Genomic DNA, 24,432 nt, shown 5'->3' with positions numbered 1-24,432 from the left:
CAAAAAATACAGTTTGAAGGGACAGAGCAAGCATCAAAATCAGACTCAGATATTGGAATTACCAGACCTGGAATTAAAAACAATTATGATTAATATGCTAACGGCGCTAATGGATACAGTAGACAGCTTGCAAGAACAGATGGGCAATATAAACAGAGACTGAAATCCTAAGAAAGAACCAAAAAGAAATGCCAGAGATCAAAAACACTGAAACAGACATGAAGACAGACTTTGACGGACTTATTGGTAGACTGGATATAGCCGAGGAAAGAATCTCTGAGCTTAAGGATATCTCAACAGAATGCTCTAAGGCTGATGTATGGGAGGGGAGTTTGGGGGAGAATGGATACATGTATATGTATGGCTGATTCCCTTTGCTGTGCACTTGAAACAATCATAACATTGTTAATCTGCTATACTCCAGTATAAAATAAAAAGTTAAAAAAACCAAACCTTTACATATACGTCTTGGGGGAAAAAAGAAAGCTCTAAGGCTGAAAAGCAAAGACAAAAAAGACTGGAAGGAAAACACAACAGAATATCCATGAACTATGGGACACCTACAAAAGGTTTAACATATGTGTAATAGGAATACAAAAAAGAGAGGAACGAGAGAAAGAAACAGAATATTGAAAACAACATTTATTGAGAATTTCCCTAAATGAATAGCAGGCACCAAACCACAAATCCAGGAAGTTCAAAGAACATCAAGTGGGAAAAACACCAAAAAACCTTGTACCTAGGCATATCATTTTCAAACTACAGAAAATCAAAGATAAAGAAAAAATCCTGAAAGAAGCCAGAAGAGAAAAACAACTTACCTACAGAAGAGCAAAGATAAGAATTACATCTGACTTTTCCTCAGAAACCATGCAAGCAACAGGAAAACAGAGTGAAATATTTGAAGTGTTGAAGAATTACATCTGACTTTTCCTCAGAAACCATGCAAGTAACAGGAAAGCAGAGTGAAATATTTGAAGTGTTGAAAGAAAAAATGCCTACCAACCTAGAATTTTGTACCTACAATATTATCCTTCAAAAGTGAAGGTGAAAGGAAAACTTTCTCAGGCAACCAAAGGGGACTTGGGTTAGTTGTAATATATCACAAATTCTAGGGCAACCACTGAAAAAGGTAAAAGTATATATAACACTGATATGTTATGAAAGGAGTGGCTATATCAACATCTGATAAAATAGACCTTAAGACAAGGACTAAGTACAAGAATTAATAAAGGTCACTGACATTTCATAATGATAAAATATATAAGTATATAGCAATTATAAATATCTATGTATGTGGTTAATAAAAGAGCTTTTAGATACATGAAACATAAACTGATAGAACTAAAAGAAGTAAACAAATCCACAATCACATTTGGAGATTTTCATACCCCTTTCTCAGTAACTGAAAGAACCAGTCATAAAAATCAGTAAGTACAGAAGAACTGAATGGCACAATCAACCACCTTGTCCTAATTGACGTTTATAGATTACTCATCCAGCAACTGCAAAATACACCTTCTTTTCAAGTGCATATGGAATGTACAAGACTGACCATGTTGCTAAGTCATAAAACAAGTCTCAATAAATTTAAAGGTTGCAACCTTACAGAACTTTGTGTTAGAAACCAGTTACAATATATCTAGGAAAGTCTCAAATATATGAAAATTAAACAATGCGCCTCTAAATAACCCATGGATTAAAGAATAAAATATGAGCACATTAAATCAAAAGGTAAGTAGAAAGAATAAAAGTAGAAATCAAAAAAACAAAACAGATAAAAAAGAAAACTAACAAAGCCAAAAACTGATTCTTTAATCAGTTTTATTAATCTTTTCAAAGACAGAAAACACAAATTACTAATATCAGAATGGAAGAGGGGACCTCACTATAGATACCACAGATATCAACAGCATAAGGAAATATGCACAGCTCTATGTCAATAAATTTGACATTATACAATGAAACATATTTCTTGAAAAGTACAGTGTACCAAAATTGCACAAGATGAAATGAAGTTCTAAATGACTCTAGTAAGTATCAAAGAAATTTAATTTATCAAAAACTTCCTCTGAAGAAAATACCAGGCCTTAGTGGTTTGTTTTACTGGAAAATTCTTCAAATGCTGAAGGAAGAACTCATACCAATTTTATACAAATTCTTCAAAAATATAGGAAAAAGGAATACTTCTCAATTCATTTTATAAGGCCAGCATAACTCTGCTCTACCAAAACCAGATGAAGACATTACAAGAAAGTGACAGGTTTATATTATTATTTTCTTTTTTAATTTTTAAAAAACATATAAATGAACTTATTTACAATACAGAAACAGCCTTACAGATATCTAAAACAAACTTACGGATACCAAAGGGGAAACGTGTGTGGGGGTGGTGGTGATAAATCAGGAGCTTGGAATGAACATACACACACTACTATATAAAAGACAGATAACCAACAAGGACCTACTATATAGCACAGGGAACTCTACTCAATATTCTGTGATAACCTATATGAAAAAAGAATCTAAAAGATATATGTGTATGTATAACTGAACCACTTTGTTGTACACCTGAAACTAACACATCATTGTAAATCAACTATACTCCAATGAAATTAAAATACTTTTTTTAAAAAAAGAATGGCAGAGGACAGGGAGAAGGAAGCTGAGCCCTGAATGATATGATTGAGCCACTGAATCAAGCAACCTGAAAGCTTGCCCCATCTCTGCACTTGCTGCTCTGACAGGTTTATGTTATGACAGTGTTATATTAAGGATTTTTTGTGTCTGTAATCTATGAAATGTACAGACACAAAAACACCTTAATATAACACTAGCTAACTCAATCCAGCAATATATAAAAGTTACAATACATGATAATCAAGTAGAGTTTATCTCACTAATGAAAACCATTTGGAAAAATATCAGTCAATGCAATCATTAATGGAATAAAAAAGGAAAATTATGACAATCTCAATAGATGCAATAAAAGCACCTGACAACATTCAGTCATTTATAAAAAAACAAAAAACAAACAAACAAAAACACCACTCAGCAAACTAGAAATAGAAGGGAAAGTCCGCAATGAGATAAAGGGTGTATATGAGAAAACTATACCTAACATCATATTTAACGGTAAAAGACTGAATACCTCCCATCCAAGGCAAGGATGTCCTACTTTCACCAGTGCAATAAGGCACAAAAAAATAAAAGGCAGAAAGACTGGAAAGGAATAAATAAAACTGTCCATTCAGAGAGGACACAATTACGCAAAAATCCTAAGGAACAAAACCCAGAAGATAACAAAAACTACTAGAACTACTAAGCGAATTTAGCAACGTCACAGGACACAAGATCAATATCAGAACCCAACTGTATTTCTTTATATTCACAGAAGAAAACTGAAATTAAAACTAAGAAACTAGGGGCTTCCCTGGTGGCGCAGTGGTTGAGAGTCCGCCTGCCGATGCTGGGGACACGGGTTCGTGCCCCGGTCCGGGAAGATCCCACATGCCGCGGAGCAGCTGGGCCTGCGCGTCCAGAGCCTGTGCTCCGCAACGGGAGAGACCACAGCAGTGAGAGGCCCGTGTTACCACCAAAATAAAAAACAAACAAAAACAAACAAACAAAAAACCTAAGAAAAAAGAATACCATCATAAAATATTTAGAGGTATGTATAAATTCTACATAAAAACAAAAGACACGGTTAAAAGAGATTAAAGAAGACCTCAATAAATGGAGAGATATAAGATGTTAATGGATTGGAAAACTCAATATTGTTAAAACGTTAATTCTTCCCAAATTGATCTATAGATTCAATGCAATCCTGATCATAATCTCAGCAGTCTTTCTTAAAAATAAACATTGACAAGTTAATTCTAAAATTTATAAAATGCAAAGGATCTGAAATAGACAAATGAAACTTTAAAGGAACAAAAATGGAATCAACTCAAAGTTTACTACAAAGTTACAGTAATCAAGTTAACGTGGTTATTGGCATAAGAACAGCCATATCAATGAATGGAATTGATTAGAGTGTTCTGAAATATACCCACACTCATATGGGCAAATGGTTTTTGATAAGGTACCAAAGCAATTCAATGGGCAAAAGAATAAACAGTGCTAGAACAACTGGATCCCCACATGTAGTAAGTAAATGAAACTCAACCCCTACACCTCAAGCCATACAAAAAAAAATTAGTTTTGAGACAGATCACAGACCCACAAATAAAATCTAAAATTTCAAAGTTTATAGAAGAAAACCGAGAGAATGTCCTTGACAGCTGGGAGAAGGCAGACATTTCTTTGAACACAGGAAACAATCATCATAAAATTTAAGTTGGTAAGTTAAACTCCATCAAAATTTTAAACCCCTGCCATCAAAAGACACCGTATAGGGACTTCCCTGGTGGCCCAGTAGTTAAGAATCCGCCTGCCAATGCAGGGAACATGGGGTCGATCCCTGGTTCGGGAAGATCCCACATATCATGGAACAACTAAGCCCGTGTGCCACAACTACTGAGCCCGTGTGCCACAACTGCTGAAGCCCGCACGCCTAGAGCCCATGCTCTGCAACAAGAGAAGCCACTGCACCACAACAAAGAGTAGCCCCCACTTGCCGCAACTGGAGAAAGCCTGCGAACAGCAACGAAGACACAATGCAGCCAAAAAAAAAGACACCATATAGGCAAGTCACAGACTGGGAGAAAATATTCACAAAACATGTCTGACAAAGGACTTGTATCCAGAACACATAAAGAACTCCAGAGAATTCCCGGCAGTCCAGTGGCGAGGGCTCTGCCCTCTCACTTATGAGGCCCCGGGTTCAATCCCTGGTTGGGGAACTAAATCCCATAAGCTGCACAGCATGGCCAAAAAAAAAACCAAACAAACAAACACAAAGAAACAGAACATATAAAGAACTCCAAAACTCAGTAATAAAAAATATAAAGAAGCCAATAAAAAACAGACAAAAGACTTGAACAAAAACTTCATTAGATAAATGGGCAATGAACACATGCAAAATTGCACCAACATCATTAGTCATTAGAGAAAATTAAACCCATATTGAGATATCACTATACAGAACAGCTAAAATTTAAAAGACTGACATCAAATGTCGGTGAGAAAACGGAGCAAGTGGAACATTACTGGTGGGAACAAAAAAATATTTTAGAAAAAGTTTTGGCAGTTTCTTATCAAGTTCAAATATACTTGCCCCTTGACACAGCAATTCTACTCCTGGAGATTTATCCATGAATATTTAAATATATGTCCACAAAAAGACTTGTTTTGCAAATGGTTGTAGCCAGCTAAGAGTGCCCTCTCATAGATAACAGTCTAGAAAAGCCTATTTTAATGGTGTCTTAATATTCCTAAAATGTTCCATAAAAAGCTGAAGATTTTTAATAGTGTAAGATTTATTATTTGGTATTTTATTTTATTTTATCTTATTTTTATTGTTTGGCTGCGCAGTGGAACATGTAGGATCTAGTTCCCCAACCAGGGACCAAACCTGTGACCCCTGAGGTGGAAGTGAGGAGTCCCAGCCACTGGACCACCAGGGAATTCCCTTATTTGGTATTTTAAACACACAGATTTATAGCTGAGTACAAAATAATAATGCCTAATACTTTAATATGTTGCTTTTAATATAATGTTGGCATAAGCTGATATGATTCATGAAATAAACCACTTTCCTTAGCTCTAAATATTTAAAGTATCTACCAAAAAGTAGAATGAGCTGATAAAAAAGAAGTCATAGAAGCCTTGTTTATGATACCCTCAAATTGAAACAACTCAAATGTTCATCAGTAGTACAATGGATTATGGGCAATTACAATACACTCATACAATGGACAACTACTCAGCAATAAAAATGGAAACAATCTCTAATAATCATAGGATCATGAATGAATCAGATATATATTATGCTGAGTAAAAGAAGCCAGGCACCAAAGAGTATGATTTCATTTTGATGAAGTTCTAGAATGGACAAAACTAATCTAAGGTGAAAATATCAGAATAGTGGTTACCTAAGGGCTGGAGCTGTTAACAAGGAAATCTCTAGTTAGATGGAAATGTTCTCTATCTTGGGAGGATGTGAGTTACATGAGGTTAACTATTGTCAAAAATGTACAATTAAGATTTGTGCCTTTTGAAATATGTAAATTTTCCCCTAAAAAATAAAGAACTCAAATAGGGTATCAATAGGAAAACTTTGGTGATATAAATCCAAGTCTCCTTACCTGAAAGGATTACCGGTAATCTATTCATACCTCTATTATTTCCTAACGTCTGGACAAAGGCAGACGTGTAAAGTTGATATTATACCCCACATACTCCTATGTTCGATCTTGCACCAAACTGGTGCATAAAAAGTAAATAAATAAAAATGATCACAAATATCCAAACCAAGAATACAAGATTCATTTTAGACAACCACAGGAATCCAACCTATCTAGGAGATATCGACTTCCCACTCCCTGTTATTTTCCTAGGTTGGAGAGAGCAAGGTAGACAAGGGAAATTCCAATGTATTGAAGGCCACAGTGATAATACACAGCATTGAAATTTTATTTCTAGGTATCTCCCTTGGAAAATACTGAAACGGGTATAAAAAGAGAAGTGTACAAATAAGTACACAATGTTCTTTGTGGTGCAGTTTGCTACGGAAAAAAAAATCCTAAAATTTACTGATTTCTAATTTCATTAATAAATAGGGCATTCAAATAAATCATGGCCTGTCCTTACTATGGAAATACAGCAGTTAAAAGCATGATGTAGATTTATATATACTGACTGGGAAAGATCTCTAAGACAAATTGTTTCATGAAAAAAAGCCACATTTACAATACAAACAGTATAATTTCATTCATGTGTCACATCCATAATTAGAGGTAACCAATATTTTTTAAACTAACACAGCGTTCATTTCAATCTCTGGACCATTCATGTTAAAAAGAAACAGTCTTAGGAACTTCCCTGGTGGCGCAGTGGTTAAGAATCCACCTGCCAATGCAGGGGACATGGATTTGAGCCCTGGTCCGGGAAGATCCCACATGCCACAGAGCAGCTAAGCCTGTGTGCCAAAACTGAGCCTGCGCTCTAGAGCCTGCGCGCCACAACTACTGAGCCTGCATGCCGCAACTACTGAAGCCTGCGCACCTAGAGCCCGTGCTCTGCAACGAGAAGCCACCTCAATGAGAAGCCCGCGTACCACAACGAAGAGTAGCCCCTGCTCGCCGCAACTAGAGAAAGCCCGCATGCAGCAATGAAGACCCAACACAGCCAAAAAAAAAGTCTTAAAATAGAACTGTCCTAAAAAGAGATCAAGTGTTAAAAGCAAGAAACTAACAAACAACTCTTCTTACTAGAAATAAGCGGTTCTTCCATATTAGAGCTTTTTATTTCCAAACAGAAAAGGAATGAAACCATCTCTATCCCTCTGCTTAAGATATTTATTACTCATGGCTCAGTAATGTATTTTAAGACTGAGTATTCGGCTTAAAAAATCTTACATACAAAAATTCCTTATAGTTCCCCAAGTGCTTTTATACACATTATCTCATTTTATCCTAACAACTCTGTGAGGGAGGAAAAATAACCCCCAAACCCTGAAGATCACTGAAAACAATTCTAATGTTCATCCACTTCCAAGTTTGCATCTCTTCCAGACATAGGAGAATTACACTTCCCTGCCCTGTTTTGCAGTTGGACAGAGGCCTTCTAACTAGTTCTAGATAAAGGGATGTAGGCATGGTCATCATTTCTGAGCCAGAGCAATTTATTTGCTGTGCAAGACCCTCCTCTTCCCTTGCTGTGGTGAACCCTAAAAACATTAAGTTTATGGAGATGTTACATGGTATGAAGTAACTACCTAGAGTAGAACCCTCCACTCATCACCCCCACTGATCTGAATTGGTCACACAGTCTGAATAATAAATGTATTTTGGATATTTAAAGTCTCTGAGATTGTAGGGTTGTTTGTTATTTTTAGCATAACCTTATCCATCATTATTGACAGAATCGGAGTTAAAAAAATTTAAACAAGCAAAACTGTTTAATAAAGTTTATAATAAAGCATCATAAAGTACTATCTGGAAACACATGCTAAGAATAGTCCTAACTGATGGCAGCGTAACTCCCAACCCCAAATTCTGGTGATCTATAACATTCACACAGTAAGTTTTTAAATGTTAAAAAAGAATGTTTTTAATTTAACTATACAACAAAAACAATGGAACTAAATCTAACTTAGTTTAAGTTAAAATGTAAACCATACACCAAAGTATGATTTCATATTTTACTAGTATTTTATTTTTCTTAATGGCTATGAGATGTCAAAATATACACAGCTATGATCAACATCAACACTAAGATGATTGCCCCTAATAACAATCACCTCACAGGGGCAGGACAGGAATAAAGATGCAGACGTAGAGAATGGACTTGAGGACATGGGGAGAGGGAAGGGTAAGTAAGCTGGGACCAAGTGAGAGAGTGGCATGGACATATATACACTACCAAATGTAAAATAGATAGCTAGTGGGAAGCAGCCACATAGCACAGGGAGATCATCAGCTCAGTGCTTTGTGACCACCTAGAGGGGTGGGACAGGGAGGGTGGGAGGGAGAGGCAAGACAGAGGAGATATGGGGATATATGTATATGTATAGCTGATTCACTTTGTTATAAAGCAGAAACTAACAACATTGTAAAGCAATTATACTCCAATAAAGATGTTTAAAAAAACACAAAAAAACAACCACCTCTATTTAGAAAGAAATAACAAGTGACAGGTTTGATTACATTTTTCCTAATAGAGAACTAAGTACAGATAAATATAAACATTAGCCCACTGCCTGAAAACACAGCTTTTTCTGACATCACAGAGGCTTCAGAGAGATAATTTGGGACCTACACAATTTTAGAAACAATGAATAACAGAAAAATTAACCTAATTCCCTTCACAGATTCCTTTTCTAAGTACTAAACATAAAAGACTCCTGAATATCATTTTTTCTGGTTAAAGAAAACCTCCACCCTATAGACATAAGTCACCTTTATCCTGAAGGGTCTAGTTTACAAACTCTCCCAGAATTCCAACAACCATATTTCATCTTTCCAAGTAATAGACTCCATTGTCATTTTATCAGGGTCCTGGGTTTCATGGGAACACCTACTTTTAACATAAGACATTCATCCTCAGGACCCCAGCATGGCCATTTACTAAGAGTTTACTATGTACCAAGTATTGTGGAAAGCACTACACAAAGGACCTCATTTACCTTCTCAACAACTGTGTGATAAAGAATTTGGCTGACCTTTGTCTAGGGTTCCTAGGAGGTAACCTGTAAATCCTCAAAATTTCCCATGTGATAGCAGTGTCTTTGCTAGTCATGCTCCCACCCCTCCCCCACATATCTGAAAGTTTATACTAATGAGATAACTTAGAGTGGAGGTTGGCCATATCAGAAAAACCAACCACGTAATTAGAGGGCTGGGGTTTTCAGGCACATAATATTAGCCCCACCTCTGGGAAGGGAAGTGGAGCTGGATATTGAGTCATGTGGGCAATGATTCAATTAATCATGCCTGTATAATGAAACCCCAATAAAAACTCTGGACACCTAAGCTTGGGTGAGCTTCTCTGGTTGGCAATACTCTGCGTGTTGTCAAGCATTAATGTGCCAGGAGGATAATAACATGTCACTGAGGACAATAAAAACTTTGCACTTGCAAATCTTGCCCTTTGGCTGGTTCTGATTTGTGTCCTTTTGCTATGATAAAACTTTAATCATAAGTGCATTTTCCTGAGTTGTGAGTTGTTCTAAGTGAATTATGCAACCTCAAGTAGTCTATGGAGATGTCTGAAATTTGTAGCCAGCTGATGAGAATTGAGGATGGCTCTGGGGATCCCCAAACTTGCAGCTGTATTTTAGACAGTCTTGTGGAAGTCTGGGCCCTTAACCTGGAGTTGGCCAACTTCAAGTCACAACAAAGTTTAGAAATATCCTCTAAGAGTCTGGTTCAAACTTGAGTCCTAGTGGGGCCATCATATATTATATCCCTCTCCCCCATTCCAGGCTACTTGTCTGTCCAAGTGCAGGTCCCCAGATACTGCTTTCTTTCTTCAGTAGTTCAGGGAATTGGCCAATCTGCCTCTTCTTTCTGGCTGCCACAGCCTATCCTCTGCTCCCCGGTTTCTTCCCCTCATAAGGCTAGCTGAAAGACATTTTCCAATCTCTTCCATCGTAACTATAGCAGTTTCTGTTGTTTGTCCTCCACTCTGCCTTTCCTCCTCCAACTAGCGTATTATATCTCCTTTTCATTTTGTAAGTTTTTGCTACTGGCTGTTAAAAGGAAATAAGTGCATGCATCCTTCGACCCAGAAATTCTACTTCTAGGAATGTATCCTGTGTATATACTTCTACACGTGCACAAAGACACACACGAAGTATAATAATGCAGTATTATTTATAGTCCCAGAAACAACCTAAATGTCTACTAATACAAGACAAGTAGGTACAGAACAGAACATCCATACAGGAGAATAACCGGCCATTAAAAAGATAAGACAAAGTCAGCTCTCTCTATATATGTTATTTAACAATCTGACAGACAAATTTTAAATGAAATAAGCAAGATGAAAACAGTTTATGTGGTATGCTAGCATTTATTGAAAAAAGTATAAATGTTTGGATCTAGATATGCATATGATATCTAGATGAATACACAAGAAACTAGTAACAGTGGTCACTTCTGGATAAGGGAACAGGGAAATTAAGGGAGGAGTGGGAGAGGGTACCTTTCATGGCATATACTTTTGTACCTCTTGAGAGACATAACCAAATACATGTTTTGCCTATTATATTAGTTTTTCAAGTTAATTTTTAAAAAGCAGTGGCTAATGCTGTTCTTGGTGTCCTCTATCCTTAATAAATGTATCCTTGTGACCCTTTAGATGATGTCATGAAAATGAAAATGCTCTCCTCAAACCATGAGGCAATCCCCTTACCCAAGGTGCCTTCCTTTTCATTAATTCTATACATCCTCTAAATATATAGTTAGAGTCCCAGGATAGGTATGAATGGATTAACCTATACCTCCACGGTCTAGTGAAATGATTTTATATCTCAAAGAAACTCCAGACTGACACATCCAAATCCAAACTCCACCATGCACATACAGGAAAACTCTGCTGAGATCATCCCTGACTTGGTTTCATCCACAAATCCTTTAGGCACACTTAATCTTCAAGTACAGGCAAACAGCTTTTCAGTGCACCACTTTCACTGAGGGAATAGATATACTCCTCCTCCCGTCATCCCACCTCCACTCCTCCAAACTCCCAAAAGCCTATTCCATGAACACTGTTGAAAACACAATTCTTCCTACTTCTTCTTCTAGTAATGGAAGCTCTCAGAACTCTGTCAATTTAAACAAGGCCTTCCTACAAAGCATTCAAACCTGCACCCAACCTGTTCTCCCCTGGGATGGACCCACACATAGACACATATGACATCAGCAGAGAAGGGAGTTAAAATATGCAAAGGAAGAAAACAAGAAAGAATCCTGTGGTGTTAGACTGGAACTAGAGAGACCTACAGATACATAGATCCACTGACAGGGCCTGGGATTAGTGACATACCAATGGCAACAGGCACACTAAGTATCTTATTTCTGAACATTAATCTCTACTGAAAAAGAACTAGGCTCCTTAGAGAAATGGTTGATTTCAGGGCTGGTGTAGGGAAAAGCCCAAGATGTGTCCAAAATATCTTGTGTCAGAAAGAAAAAGGATGTGCTCAAAGAATGATGGGGACATGAAAAAGAACAAAGACATCTTGAAGGGCCTCCCACTGGTCAAATCTAGAACAATTTTGACCACAAGAATAATGGAGCTCCATGAACATATACTGATATAAATAAATTAAAAAACTGAACATTGATAAGAAACAGGATATTTAATAGTCTCAAAGTATCTCCCCACCAAATACTTACTGATTAAAGAGGGAAAAAGAGTAACTTTACAGTGGAGAAGCCTTGCAGAAATCCCCTTAATCAAGTGATCAAACTTAAAGAGTTATTGAACCAAATCAAAATCATATGCTACTAGATAGGATACAATGAGAACACGTGATTTCTGCAATATTTCTGTGAAAGAGGCAACCTGACTCTAATCATGAAGAGTATCAGACAAACCCAAATTGATGTACGTTTACAAAATAAATGGCCTGTAATCTTCAAAAGTGTCAAGATCATGAAAGTCAAAGAAAAACCGAGGCAACATTCCAGATTGAAGATTAAAAGACATGACATACAAATGCCTTCTTTGGAACTGGATCTTTTTGCTACAAAGGATGGTACTACAACAACTGGATCTCAGTTTTCTCATCTGGAAATCATGAGGTTGAACTAGATCTATTGCTCCAAACACCAATAAAGGACTCAAAGAGGTTTCTGTATAGACAAAAAGACTAGATCTAACAGCCTTTCAATATATAAAAAGATCTCTATCGGTATTCTAACCACGCTGATAAAGAAAGATTACCATAGACACCTGGAGGTCTTAACCAAAATTAAGCTTATTAAATTTAAGTTGTATGGGAAAAAGTCTTAAGAAAAAAAATGACTCTATCAATAGTATATCCAAACAATGGACTATTACCTAGCTCTATCAGCTGATATGGACAGATGTCAATGTCAAGATTTTGTTAAATAGAGAAAGGAAAATTTAGCTAACATATTCCCTTTTCTATGTATGTCTGCGTATGTGTATGTTTAAGATAGCCCCATATGTGGGCACGTACATGCATAGAAAATTTCTGGAAGGACACATAAAAGTATGTTAACAATGATTAGTTCTGAGAAACAGGAGTAGATAGTCATAACGGGAGACAGAGCACTTTCCTCTTTTCCTCTCCATCTTCTACCCTTGTATACTTAATTCTCAACAAGAAATCAAAAAAAAAAAACCCCAAAAAACTCAACCTAGTAGCAGTAAGTACATATAGCACCCAGATCATGGTTTCTAACTAACATTCCCAACTAAAAGGAAATTCCCTGCATAAATGGCTGATTCTACATACGGGTCAGAGTAAGTACAAAGTGAGGTGTGGACATCTTATGCGAGAAAGCGAAGAGGCACTCAAAAACTAATAAAGGCATGTGAAAAGGACAAAGACGCTAGTGTGATGGGGCTCTCAAAGGCCAAATGTAGGGTAATTCGAACATCAAAAAGAATCACTGTAACCATCAAGAAAAGCAAGGAAGTGGGCTTCCCTGGTGGCACAGTGGTTGAGAGTCCGCCTGCCGATGCAGGGGACGCGGGTTCGTGCCCCGATCCGGGAGGATCCCACATACCGCGGAGCGGCTGGGCCCGTGGGCCATGGCCGCTGAACCTGCATGTCTGGAGCCTGTGTTCCGCAACGGGAGAGACCACAACAGTGAGAGGCCCGTGTACCGCAAAAAAAAAAAAAAAAAAAGAAAGAAAAGCAAGGAAGTGATTATTACAAGAGTCAAGGTAGGAGCTAATTATGGGGGAGGAAGAAAGTACATAATGGGTTTCTGGAATGCTGGTGATGTTCTATATCTTGACCTGGAAAATAATTATATAATGTTTGTTTATAATAATTTATTAAAACACATATATTTGTTGTGGAAACTAACACACATATATACATATATATAATACTGATATTTCATAATATGAAAACAAAAATGTAAGGTTTCAGGAAAAAAAAAAGTCAAGTAAAAACAAGGAAAGAAAGAAAATGACAATATCTTACCTGCAAGAGTATGTAGGTTCTCCCACTTTAAAAACACGACCACAAAGATGAGAAGGTTTGTTTGTTTGTTCAAGTTTTGAAAATCCCAACTCAGGATCTTCACCACAAAGGTACCATTCCATTGGTCCCAACAAAACTTGGTGTGCCAACATGTCTTCTTTCTGTGGAAAAGGGTTGGGACCCCTGCAGTAGATTTTGGGTACATAGTGAGCCAAATGCTGGTTCACTTCTCTAGTGAGGTCAGTTGCTTGCAGCCATTTCTTTAAAAAAGAAAAAAGAAAAAAGAGTTTTAAACAAGGTCAATAAACTGCTAATTTGAATAAACATACTCTATTTTCTTTTAGATGCAGAAATAATGATGAGTCCTATAAATTATTTTATTGACATTCATCACTGCATGTCTTCTTCCCCAAAAAAGATAAAACTCAATTTAGAATTTTACTAAAATGCCCAGTATTTTAAAATTCTACTTAAAGTGAAAGTAAAGTGAAACGAGCCCATCTCCTCAAAATGACTCCTGAACCAACCTTCTGTAGGCAATACAGGAAAATGACCACAACATATCATCTTATAAGGCACTAGTCATTGAGCCCATCTGACTTCCTTTCTAATTTCTAATGCTTTGCTCAAATGATATTCTGATTGTGATTTGGATTCTCCTGTCAGTTTGCTGACAGGAAGAGCATACAGTGAACATGAACAGCCAATACACTAATTCTATTTCTCAATGATTATAAAGGACACGCCAGTATCTTATGAATGTCAGTCCACAAGAGTTTGTTCTATAGATTATATCTTTATTCCCTGATCAACCTCTCCGTAAGCCCTTTCTCCTTTGCTCTCCCTGTTAAAAGCATTTTAAAAAGTCACTTTTCCCTGTCCCCAAACTTTCATGTCCTACTACCTGTGATAATTATACTTAGATATCTAATAGATACTGTGATATTATGATAAGAAAAATGTATTTGGTCTTCTCATTCCTAGCACAGAGCTCCTAAAAATCTTCAAATTTCCTAAGTGATAAGTGAGATAAAAGTGAAAGGAATGTCTTTTGTTATTCATAACAAGCCCCCTTCAATCAGACCTGAGTTGATATTACTAAGGTGACTTTTGGAAAGCCCCTAAAGATGGGAAGCTAGTTGCCAGGGGAACTAGCCACATGATTAGTAGGGTGGGACTTACAGCCTCCACCCCAACCAACTTCAGGGAAGGGAGAGGTGCTGGAGGTGGAGTTAAGCACTAATGACCAATCATTTGATCATCATGCCTATGGAGGCACAAAGCCTCCATAAAAATCCAAAAATGTTGGGGTTCAGAGATCTCCTTGGTTGATGAACACGCAGAGGTGCTGGCACGCCCAGAGAGGGCATGGAATCTCCGCAACCCTTCCCACATACCTTGCTCTATTCCATCTGGCTGTTCCTGAGTTGTATCATTTTATAATAAACAAGTAATCTAGTAAATAAACTGTCTCCCTGAGTTCTGTGAGCCATTCTAGAAAATTATCGAACCCAAAGAGGGGGTTATGGGAACCCCCTAATTTGTAACGTAAGTTGTGGGTAACCTGAGGACCCACTGCTTGTGACTGGCATCTGTAGTAGTGAAGCGGGGCAGCCTTGTGGGACTGAGCCATTAATCTGTCGGATCTGATGCTAACTGCAGGTGTACAGTGTCAGAACTGACTGAGTTGTAGGACACCCAACTGGTGTCTGCTGAGAACGAGAGAATTGCCTGGTGTGGGAAACCGCACCGCCCCCCCCAACACGTTTGGTGGCCGGAAGTATTGATGTGAGAGTAAAAAGAAAAGGAAGAAACAGTTTTTCCTTTCAGACACCAACTCAATATGTCCAAAATTGAACTCATGATCTCCCACACCACAAAAAACACCCTGCTATTTTCTCCATTTCTCTATTTTAGACACCAGCATCTACCCAGGTATCCAAACCAGAAAAACTCAGAAATCTTCTTTCCTCACCCCAACATCCAATTAGTCATCATGTCTTGTCTATTAGGCCTCCTAAGTATCTGTTGAATCCATCCATTTCTTTCTCTCCATCTCTGGTGGCACTACTTCCACTACCCTAGTCCAAGCTCCCCACTCCTGTCTTTTGCAAGGATTAATGCAACTGTGTCCTAACTAGTAATCCCCACTAGCCTGGTCCCTCTACAGTCCATTTTTCCAAACGAACTACCAGAGTGTTTCTTGCAAAATGCCAATCTGATCATGTCACTCAGCTTCCCCGTCTATTTAGGATCAAATCAGGTCCACTGACATGGTTTACAACAGCGGTCCCCAAACGTTTTGGCACCAGGGACTGGTTTAATGGAAGACAATTTTTCCACAGACGGGGGGTGGGGGGGTGGTTCAGATGGTAATGCTAGTGATGGGGAGCGGCAGATGAAGCTTCGCTGGCTCGCCTGCTGCTCACCTCCTGCTGTGCAGCCCGGCTCCTAACAAGCTGCGGACCACTGCCCGTCCTCAGCCCGGGGGTTGGGGACCCCCGGTTTACAAGGGCCTTTGCCTTGTATCATACTTTCCAGTTTCCTCCTCCTGATCAGTATTGCTCCTCTCTCTCTGCTTTACAGGGCTGTTATCTACTCATTCTTCAGATCTCAGTTTATGTTTCACTTTCTCTAAGACGTCTTCTTAGCCTATTCTTCACCCCCATCTCCTGTTCCCCTACCCCCCATGTCTAAAACAGAACCAAGCCCCAGTGGGCAGTTAGTAAAATCCGTTAACTGAATGACTATAAATATGTATATACTACTGACTGTCACTTAACATTGACATTACAGAAAGATGTTTGGCTTTAATGGAACGTGGTTTCAATGGACGCAGAAATAAAGCAGATCCAGGCCTGCAGGTTCTTAAAAACCAAACCAAATAAGTCCTATATAGGCATCCTTCAAACCACCTCCTTTCTTTTCTCTTTCTATTTCCTTAAGTCCTAAGGCTTTCCCCTATATTCTGTCGTTTATTTATTCCTGCCTCCCATGCCAATTCCATCTATGTGTTTATTTGTCTTCCAAATAAACATAATTTATTTAGTTACAAATTATGTAATTAAGACCTGCTCATTTTGGCTCTAAACCAAGTGAAAATTTGAAATCAGAAAATATGAAACAACTCACTTCTACAAAAATGCAGTTAACTGTTAACTCATAAGTCCAATGTTTACCTATAGATTACAACCTAAATTTCAAATTACATCCTTGTTAAAAAAGAGTTTATGAAGATTGGGATTGACACATATACACTATTGATACTATGCATAAAACAGACAACTAATGAGAACATACTGTATAGCACAGGGAACTCTACTTTATGCACTGTGTTGACCTAAATGGGAAGGAAATCCAAAAAAGAGGGGATATATGTATATATATAGCTGATTCATTTTGCTGTACAGTAGAAAGTAACACAACATTGTAAAGCAGCTATACGCCAAAAAAAATTAATTAAAAAAAAAAGTTTACGCTTACGTGATGTCTAACACTGTTAAAACAAGAGTATACGGTCTTCTTTTTAACTATTACTTGCACAATCTTCAGCTCACTTCCTTCCTTTGAAAAAATAACTTATAGAGAGATTTTACATATTCATGAGGAGATATATACATTTTAGAGAAATTTTCCTAAAAATGTAAAAATCTCGTTCATAAGTTAAGGGGCTGGATGGAAGCTTATAACAGTGAAAAACTTTTCACCCCAGAAGTGAAACAATCCTTTCTAAATGTTACTAATTTTGCTGTGTTTGCTTTATGCAAGTAGGAAAGAGACTAAATTACTATTAAAACAGTACTTCTGGGGAGACAATCCCATAGGTTTAAAGATTGTTCAAGTGATGTCTAACACTGTAGGACAAGAGTATAAGGTCTTACAAGGAGAAGTGGCTCCAAATCAAAATTATACACACACACACATTAAGTTCAGTAATTATAAAACAAACGAGGAAAAAAAAAAAGATAGTCAATAGTAAAAGACAGAGTCAACCAAAAAGCAAACAAAAATCTAATTCTTTGAGCTAAAAAACATGTTTTTGGCCACATCAAAGGGGTTTTCACCCATTGTCAGCAAACCCTAATTCAAAATATGAATGCAGTCTAATTATCCTAAGCAATTTATTGTTTATGGATGAAAAATTAAGCATTAAAATTCAAGAATTCACCTCCACAATCCTAGAAAACTATGCTTCAAGTTTAATTTACAACACATTTAAAGGTTTTATTTTAACAGCAATTTTTTGTTTTATATTTTATGTTCCCATTTCTCTTAAAATTTCACTTTTGCAGAATTTTAATCCAGGGAGGATAAAGGGTGATGCTTTCTAAAAGAAATTATGTTGTCTTGTGGCTCTAACAACACTGATGGGTCAAATCTGTTCATAGATTTCTTGAACAAAAAATTCAGAAACTAATATCAGCTTCTGGTTAAGAAAAAAAAATCAGCTGCCTTATACAAAATATATTATTAGTAAAACAAGCATTTCACTCTAAATATCTTTTATTATACATTATTATAAATTATTAACAAGACACAAAAGTCTATTTCAAGAAAGGCAGGCATACGCTCCATTTAAAACCACCTAACAGGACTTCCCTGGTGGCACAATGGTTAAGAATCTGCCTGCCAATGCAGGGGACACGGGTTCAAGCCCTGGTCTGGGAAGATCCCACGTGCCACAGAGCACATAGAGTGCACCACAGCTAATGAGCCTGCACTCTAGAGCCCGTGAACCACAACTACTGAGCCCGTGTGCCACAACTACTGAAGCCCACATGTCTAGAGCCCATGCTCCGCAACAAGAGAAGCCACCGCAGTGAGAAGCCCACACACCACAACGAAGAGTAGACCTCGCTCACCACCAACTAGAGAAAGCCTGCGCGGAAAACAAAACAAACAAACAAAAAAACACCTGATTTGGGATTTTAACTTTATTAAGTTTAAACACTTAATATATAAAGCAAGACACCTTTACATGAAAAAATCTATACCAGAAATACAGAATTAGTGGTGAGCGACACTATAGATTAGAAAAAAAAAAAAGTGAAGAGAGAATGAGTAGGAGGAAAAAATTTCTGGCTGTCTTTAAGAATAATGGTTGACATATTTCTCAAAAGAAAGAAAACCTATAGCTTTTCATATCAGATCTCAGTAACATAAGCTAACTGTAACTGTTTCTTCAACATGAGGAATTATTGATATTTCTAATTTGGTTGCATGTTAATCTGTCCATATTTCAGACACTTGTGGCTGTCACACTAATGTGCACACCAGAGTAATAAGCACTATCTTATTAGAAGTCCTCAATAACGGAAGTAGAGAAACTGTCAACTCATTCCACTAAAGTAAACATGTTATGACAATGTTTGCAGGAGCTCTCCTTTTTTTGAAAGCTAATTTCAGCCTTGGTATAGAGAGCAAGTACAATAAACACAAAAATCAAAGAATCCCTAGGGGTTAGTCTTTTATCACAGTATCTAATTATTATTCTATGCCAAATTAAAATTGTACTCTATTTAAGCACATTTGATTTTGCTTTCGAACAAGGATAACCAACATGTAAGTTAACTACAAAACAACAATCTAAAACAACAATTGCTAGGGCCAAAATGGAGCTTTCGGGACTATACTAAGAAAAAAATTAGAACTAAGAAAAATTTAAAACAAATCATATTAAGAGTTCTAGAAATGAAGTAAAAACATTCACAAATCAAAATAATACAGAAACAGTCATAAAAAACGAGAATCTAATTTAAAAATAGGCAAAAAACAAAACAAAAAAAGGCAAAATGAAAAAATAGGCAAAAGATCTGAATTGACACTTCCAAAGAAGATATACAAATAGCCAATAAGCTTATGAAAAGATGTTCAACATCAGGAGTCACGAGGGAAATATTGATACAAATCAAACTACAAGGAGATCCCACTTTACACCTAACAGAATGGCTATAATCAAAAAGACAGACAATTAACTAGTGCTGGCAAGGACGTGAAAAAACCCACTGAAAACTTCACATCTGCTAGTGGGAAGGTAAAATGATGCAGCCATTTTAGTCTAGCAATTCCTGACCCAGCAATTCCACTCCTGGGTATATGCCCAAGAGAAATGAAAACATGTGTCCCCATAAAAAATTGTACAGAAATGTTCATCATAGCACAATTCATAATATCCACAAAGTAGAAATCATCCAAACATCCATCAACGTATGAATGGATAAATAAAATATGGTATATCCACGTAATGGCTATCATTTGGCAGTAAAAAGGAATGAAGTATTGATGATACATGCTGCAACATGGACGAACCTTAAAAACTTATGCTAAGTGAAAGAAGCCAGTCACAAAAGACAACATATTACATGATTCCGTTTATATGAAATTTTCAGAATAGACAAATCTATGGAGACAAAGAAATAGGTCAGCAGTGGGCCTAGAGTTTGGGAGGTTAGGAGAAAATGGGGAGTGTATAGCTAATGGATATAGGATTTCTTTTTTGCAGTGATGAAAATGTTCTAAAATTGATTGTGGTGAGGGCTGCACAACTCTGTACATACTAAAAACCACTCACTTGAATTGTAAGATATGTGAATTTTATATAAAACTGTTGAAAATTTTAAGGCAAAAAGTAACCAATATAGGTATAATACTCTACATAAGACTTTTATAATGAATATGTATTTCTTTCAGATTTGGGGAAAAACAATATATGTACTTCTTAAATCATAATCATCCACTGGAACATACAATCAGATCTGTGGAGCATGAAATGTAGATAGAGTCAAGAAGTGTTGGGGAAGTCATACTTGTAGAATCAACTCTATCAAGGAAAAGAAAAAACTACAACAAAGGGCCACTTTAATATCCTAAACTTAAAATTATTGAAGTGAGTACTTAAATACTTTTATTTGTGAGGCATTCGAGTAAGAATAGATGGGATCACAAAAAGCCCTTCCTCCTTGTAATACAAATAAGAAAAGCAAGTGTGTAAATAAATTGTGCAAAAAATGCCACTAGTCATTATTAAGTAACTTTAGATGGATGTGATCCTAACAAATTATCAGCAACAGAGGTCTAAAGGCTGTAATAACTGCTTTGCTTGTTTACCCTCTCTAAAATTTACTTTTACTGGAGAAAACTTTACTAATTCATTTTAATTTTTTAAAAAATATTTATTTATTTTTTGGGCTGCGTTGGGTCTTAGTTGCGGTAGATGGGATCTTCGTTGCAGCATGCAGGATATTTAGTTGCAGCATGCGAACTCTTAGTTGCAGCATGTGGGATCTACTTCCCTGACTAGGGATTGAAACTGGGCCACCTGCATTGGGAGCACTGAGTCTTAACCACTGGACCACCAGGGAAGTCCCCCAATTAATTTTAATTTATGATAAATGGCTGGGCTGGGGCCTAAGCTGAAAGAACAGTAAAGTGTTATGTTGTTTTAATCAAATACAAACAATAAACTCCTCACAAAGTAAGGGCAAATTATACTGCTGGAAGAATCTTGTATTTTAATATTAGATGAAATCTTCTTTAAGAAATTTTGTTGGCCTTCAGACTAAATTTTTTTTTTAATCTTATTGTTCAGAAAGTCATTTAAAAGTAAACAGGGCAAAGGGACTTCCCTGGTGGTCCAGCGCTTAAGACTCCGTGCTCCCAATGCAGGGGGCCTGGGTTTGATCCCTGGTCAGGGAACTAGATCAAGCATGCCGCAAGTAAAGACCTGGCGCAGCCTAATAAATAAATAAATAATTTAAAAAGAAGAGTAAACAGAGCAAAACTAAAATGTAGCTCAGACTGTGAACTTCACAAACTCGAATTAAGTCCAAATTTATAAATTTTGACTGCATTTTCCTTAATTTCCCCCACTACATCTGAGAATTTCACTACACAAGGACTAGGAGCATTGCTCTCTAGCACCAGTTTTATAACTAGTTTCCTCAGGAACCTCAACAAACTGGAGAAGCTCTAATCACTTGATAGCTTGCACTTTTATTTGTTTATTATAATTTTTATTCTATATTGGAGTATAGTCCATTAACAATGTTGTGTTAGTTTCAGGTGTATGGCAGCTTGCATTTTTAGCATTGGAAAAACAGAGTACATAGCCTGTATCACTGGGTCAACAGACAAAATTTGGTGGGAGTAAAAAAAAATTTTTGAGGTAAATAACAGATTAGCTATCAGTCTAGATACTGATAAGATCACATGGATAGGGAATAGCTGTCATTACCATTTTACTGTTTACTTTGAACACTGCTTTCGTTTTCTTTTTCAAACCTCTTGATAAATGAAAAGGCAGATGGGGAAAATCCTTGGGTTGTTGCAATACTAAGCGGAAAGTAAATGAAAACAGAACTAGACTAAACAAGTTGGTTTAAAAACAAACCAACAAACAAAGATGCATCATTCAACAATGTATTTCTTTAAACTTTTCACCTCTACTCCTGACATTTATTTCCACTATGACTTTAGTGTCCTCATCAATTCACCCAAAATAACTCCTCACTAACCAACAGCCCCACAGCGCCCCACGAGAATTTTGTTCCTAACATTCAGATTGTTGACTTGGGCTCAAAGGTCACTCCCTTCCTATCAGCTTTTTAAATTGGAGGTCCTAGAGGTGGGGCCTCAGCTGTTTTGGCCCATTCAGAATCATTCTGGACAATCTGTTCTAGGGGGTGTTCCCTTGTCCTTGAGGAAAGATACCATCGAGTTTTATTAATTATTTTACAACTCTGCTACTTATACAGCATATTCGTATTACAGTTTAAGTACAAGACTAGGTTTGAATGCTTTAAGTTTGGGGCATAACTGCTCCCACTATGCTGTGACCAAACCTCACATTATTAGCTTCCATGTACTGAGAGCTGCTCTCTCAAAGTTATATAACGTTTGTTCTCCATCCAACTACCCCCAACTCCTAGACAAATTATTGTCTTAATCTCCCAGTCTCCACTACCACTTTCTCACACTCTGTGAACGTGTCAAGACACTACTTTCCGCACATTCATCAACGCTGTAGACTGACCAAACCGGTGCGAAAACGCGCTGAAGGGGTAAAGAGGGTGAACAGTGTCGCTGGCATCCTTTGGTGCCTAGGGCGGTCCCAGAAACAAAATAAGGTAGCAGGTTTCAGAGGAGGAGGCAAAGGAATCAGGAAGACAAAGTACCCAAAAAAACAGGAAGCGTCTTTCCCTCCCCTCTTCTAAGAGTTGACATAAAGGGCAAAGGCCCTGTGCTGGGGACTTACTGGGAGTGTGGGGGAAAGTAGAAATAATGGAAGAGCGAAAGGGAACGTGAGGGTAGCTAGTGCACCCAGCAGCCCTGCGGGCTACTCGTGGATAAAGAAGGAAGGAGAGGGGCAAGATCTGGGGCCTCCCCAGGCCGTTACCAACAAGGCGAGGCCGGCGGGGCCAGCGCGGTCGTCACCCCAAGTCAGGGCCCGGCCGCTCCGGGATTTCCAGTAATCTGTTCCTCCCCCGGGGCGCGGCCTGCGACGGCCGGACGTCCCCGCCCGGGTCCCGGCACTCACCCCCGCGGTCTCCTCAGCCGAACATTCCAGCAAACTCCGGTCTAGGCCCTGCACCTCGGGCTCCAGCTCCGACGCCATCTTCCCTCCTTCGCCTCCCCAGCGCTGGCGCCGCTACCGCCGCCCCGAGGGCCGCGGCCTCGCCACAGCCCCGGCGGCCGAGACCGCCACCGCTGCCCGGGGCGGTCGGTCCCGAGCCACCCAGGCGGCCGCGGGTGGAAAAGACGGAGAGTAGTGTGAGGTGAGCCAGGCAGAAGGGACGGCGCGTCCTGCGCTCCCTCCCGGGCTCTGCGCCCAGAGTCAAGTCACTGCCTCGTCCCTGCCCCGGGGAAGGACACAGAGAACCCAAGCCTGGCACTCTTGCCCGCTTCTACCGCGTCCCGCTCCGGGAAAGGGGCAACAACACCCAAAAGGCGAAGCAGAGCACTCTGGGAACTGTAGTCGTCGTCCGCACGGCCAGGGAAAAGGTGGAGCCCTTACAAGGAGGCCCCAGGATGGCATTGTGGGAGTTGTAGTCCATCTCCTCCTAAGAGCCTGGGCAAACGGCAGGTAAGCGGGCGGGCGGGGCTTTTGTGCCCGGCAAGAATCGTAGACTAAGCGGCGAGAAGCGCCCACCAGGGAAGAGGCAGAAGCGCGAGATCATGTGTGGTACTGAGTTTTATTCCCTTAACACCCTTTGTTCATTTTTGTATCCCCAGAGCTTAGAACAGTGCCTGGCACGTGGCAGAACTCGAGTACTTTTCAAAGCCTGGCATATGTACGAACTCAAATACTTGTCGAATGAATGAATTACGTTGTTCTATCCCTTTTGTTCTATGGCTCTGTCATCCATCAACCCCTCATTCTTCTTCTTTTTTTTTTTTTTTGTGGTACGCGGGCCTCTCACTGTTGTGGCCTCTCCCGTTGCGGAGCACAGGCTCCGGACGCGCCGGCTCAGCGGCCATGGCTCACGGGCCCAGCCGCTCCGCGGCATGTGGGATTTTCCCAGACCAGGGCACGAACCCGTGTCCCCTGCATCGGCAGGCGGACTCTCAACCACTGCGCCACCAGGGAAGCCCCCCCTCATTCTTTAGACTGGTAACCGAGGTGTACATTTCTCAGGTTTTTG

General features: G+C 38.6%; 1 protein-coding gene across 4 annotated transcripts in view; it reads right to left on the bottom strand.

Moving 5' to 3' along the window:
* The window catches only part of UBR2 (ubiquitin protein ligase E3 component n-recognin 2), a gene marked incomplete at its 5' end in the record, with an annotated part of 114,459 nt that extends 91,054 nt beyond the window's left edge, over positions 1-23,405 (bottom strand). For all 4 annotated transcript variants that reach the window (XM_079713355.1, XM_079713357.1, XM_079713356.1 and 1 more), the window contains 2 exons: positions 13,793-14,052; positions 23,328-23,405. In XM_079713355.1, the coding sequence (XP_079569481.1) occupies positions 13,793-14,052; positions 23,328-23,405 (338 nt within the window). The remainder of the gene's footprint in view (positions 1-13,792; positions 14,053-23,327) is intronic.
* Between the last annotated feature and the right edge of the window lie 1,027 nt (positions 23,406-24,432).

The sequence above is a fragment of the Hyperoodon ampullatus genome (genome assembly GCF_949752795.1).
Source record: "Hyperoodon ampullatus genome assembly, chromosome: 10".
NCBI classification, from domain to species: domain Eukaryota; kingdom Metazoa; phylum Chordata; class Mammalia; order Artiodactyla; family Ziphiidae; genus Hyperoodon; species Hyperoodon ampullatus.
Note: the sequence above shows the minus strand (reverse complement) of the source record. Positions and strands in the feature narration are given on the sequence as shown.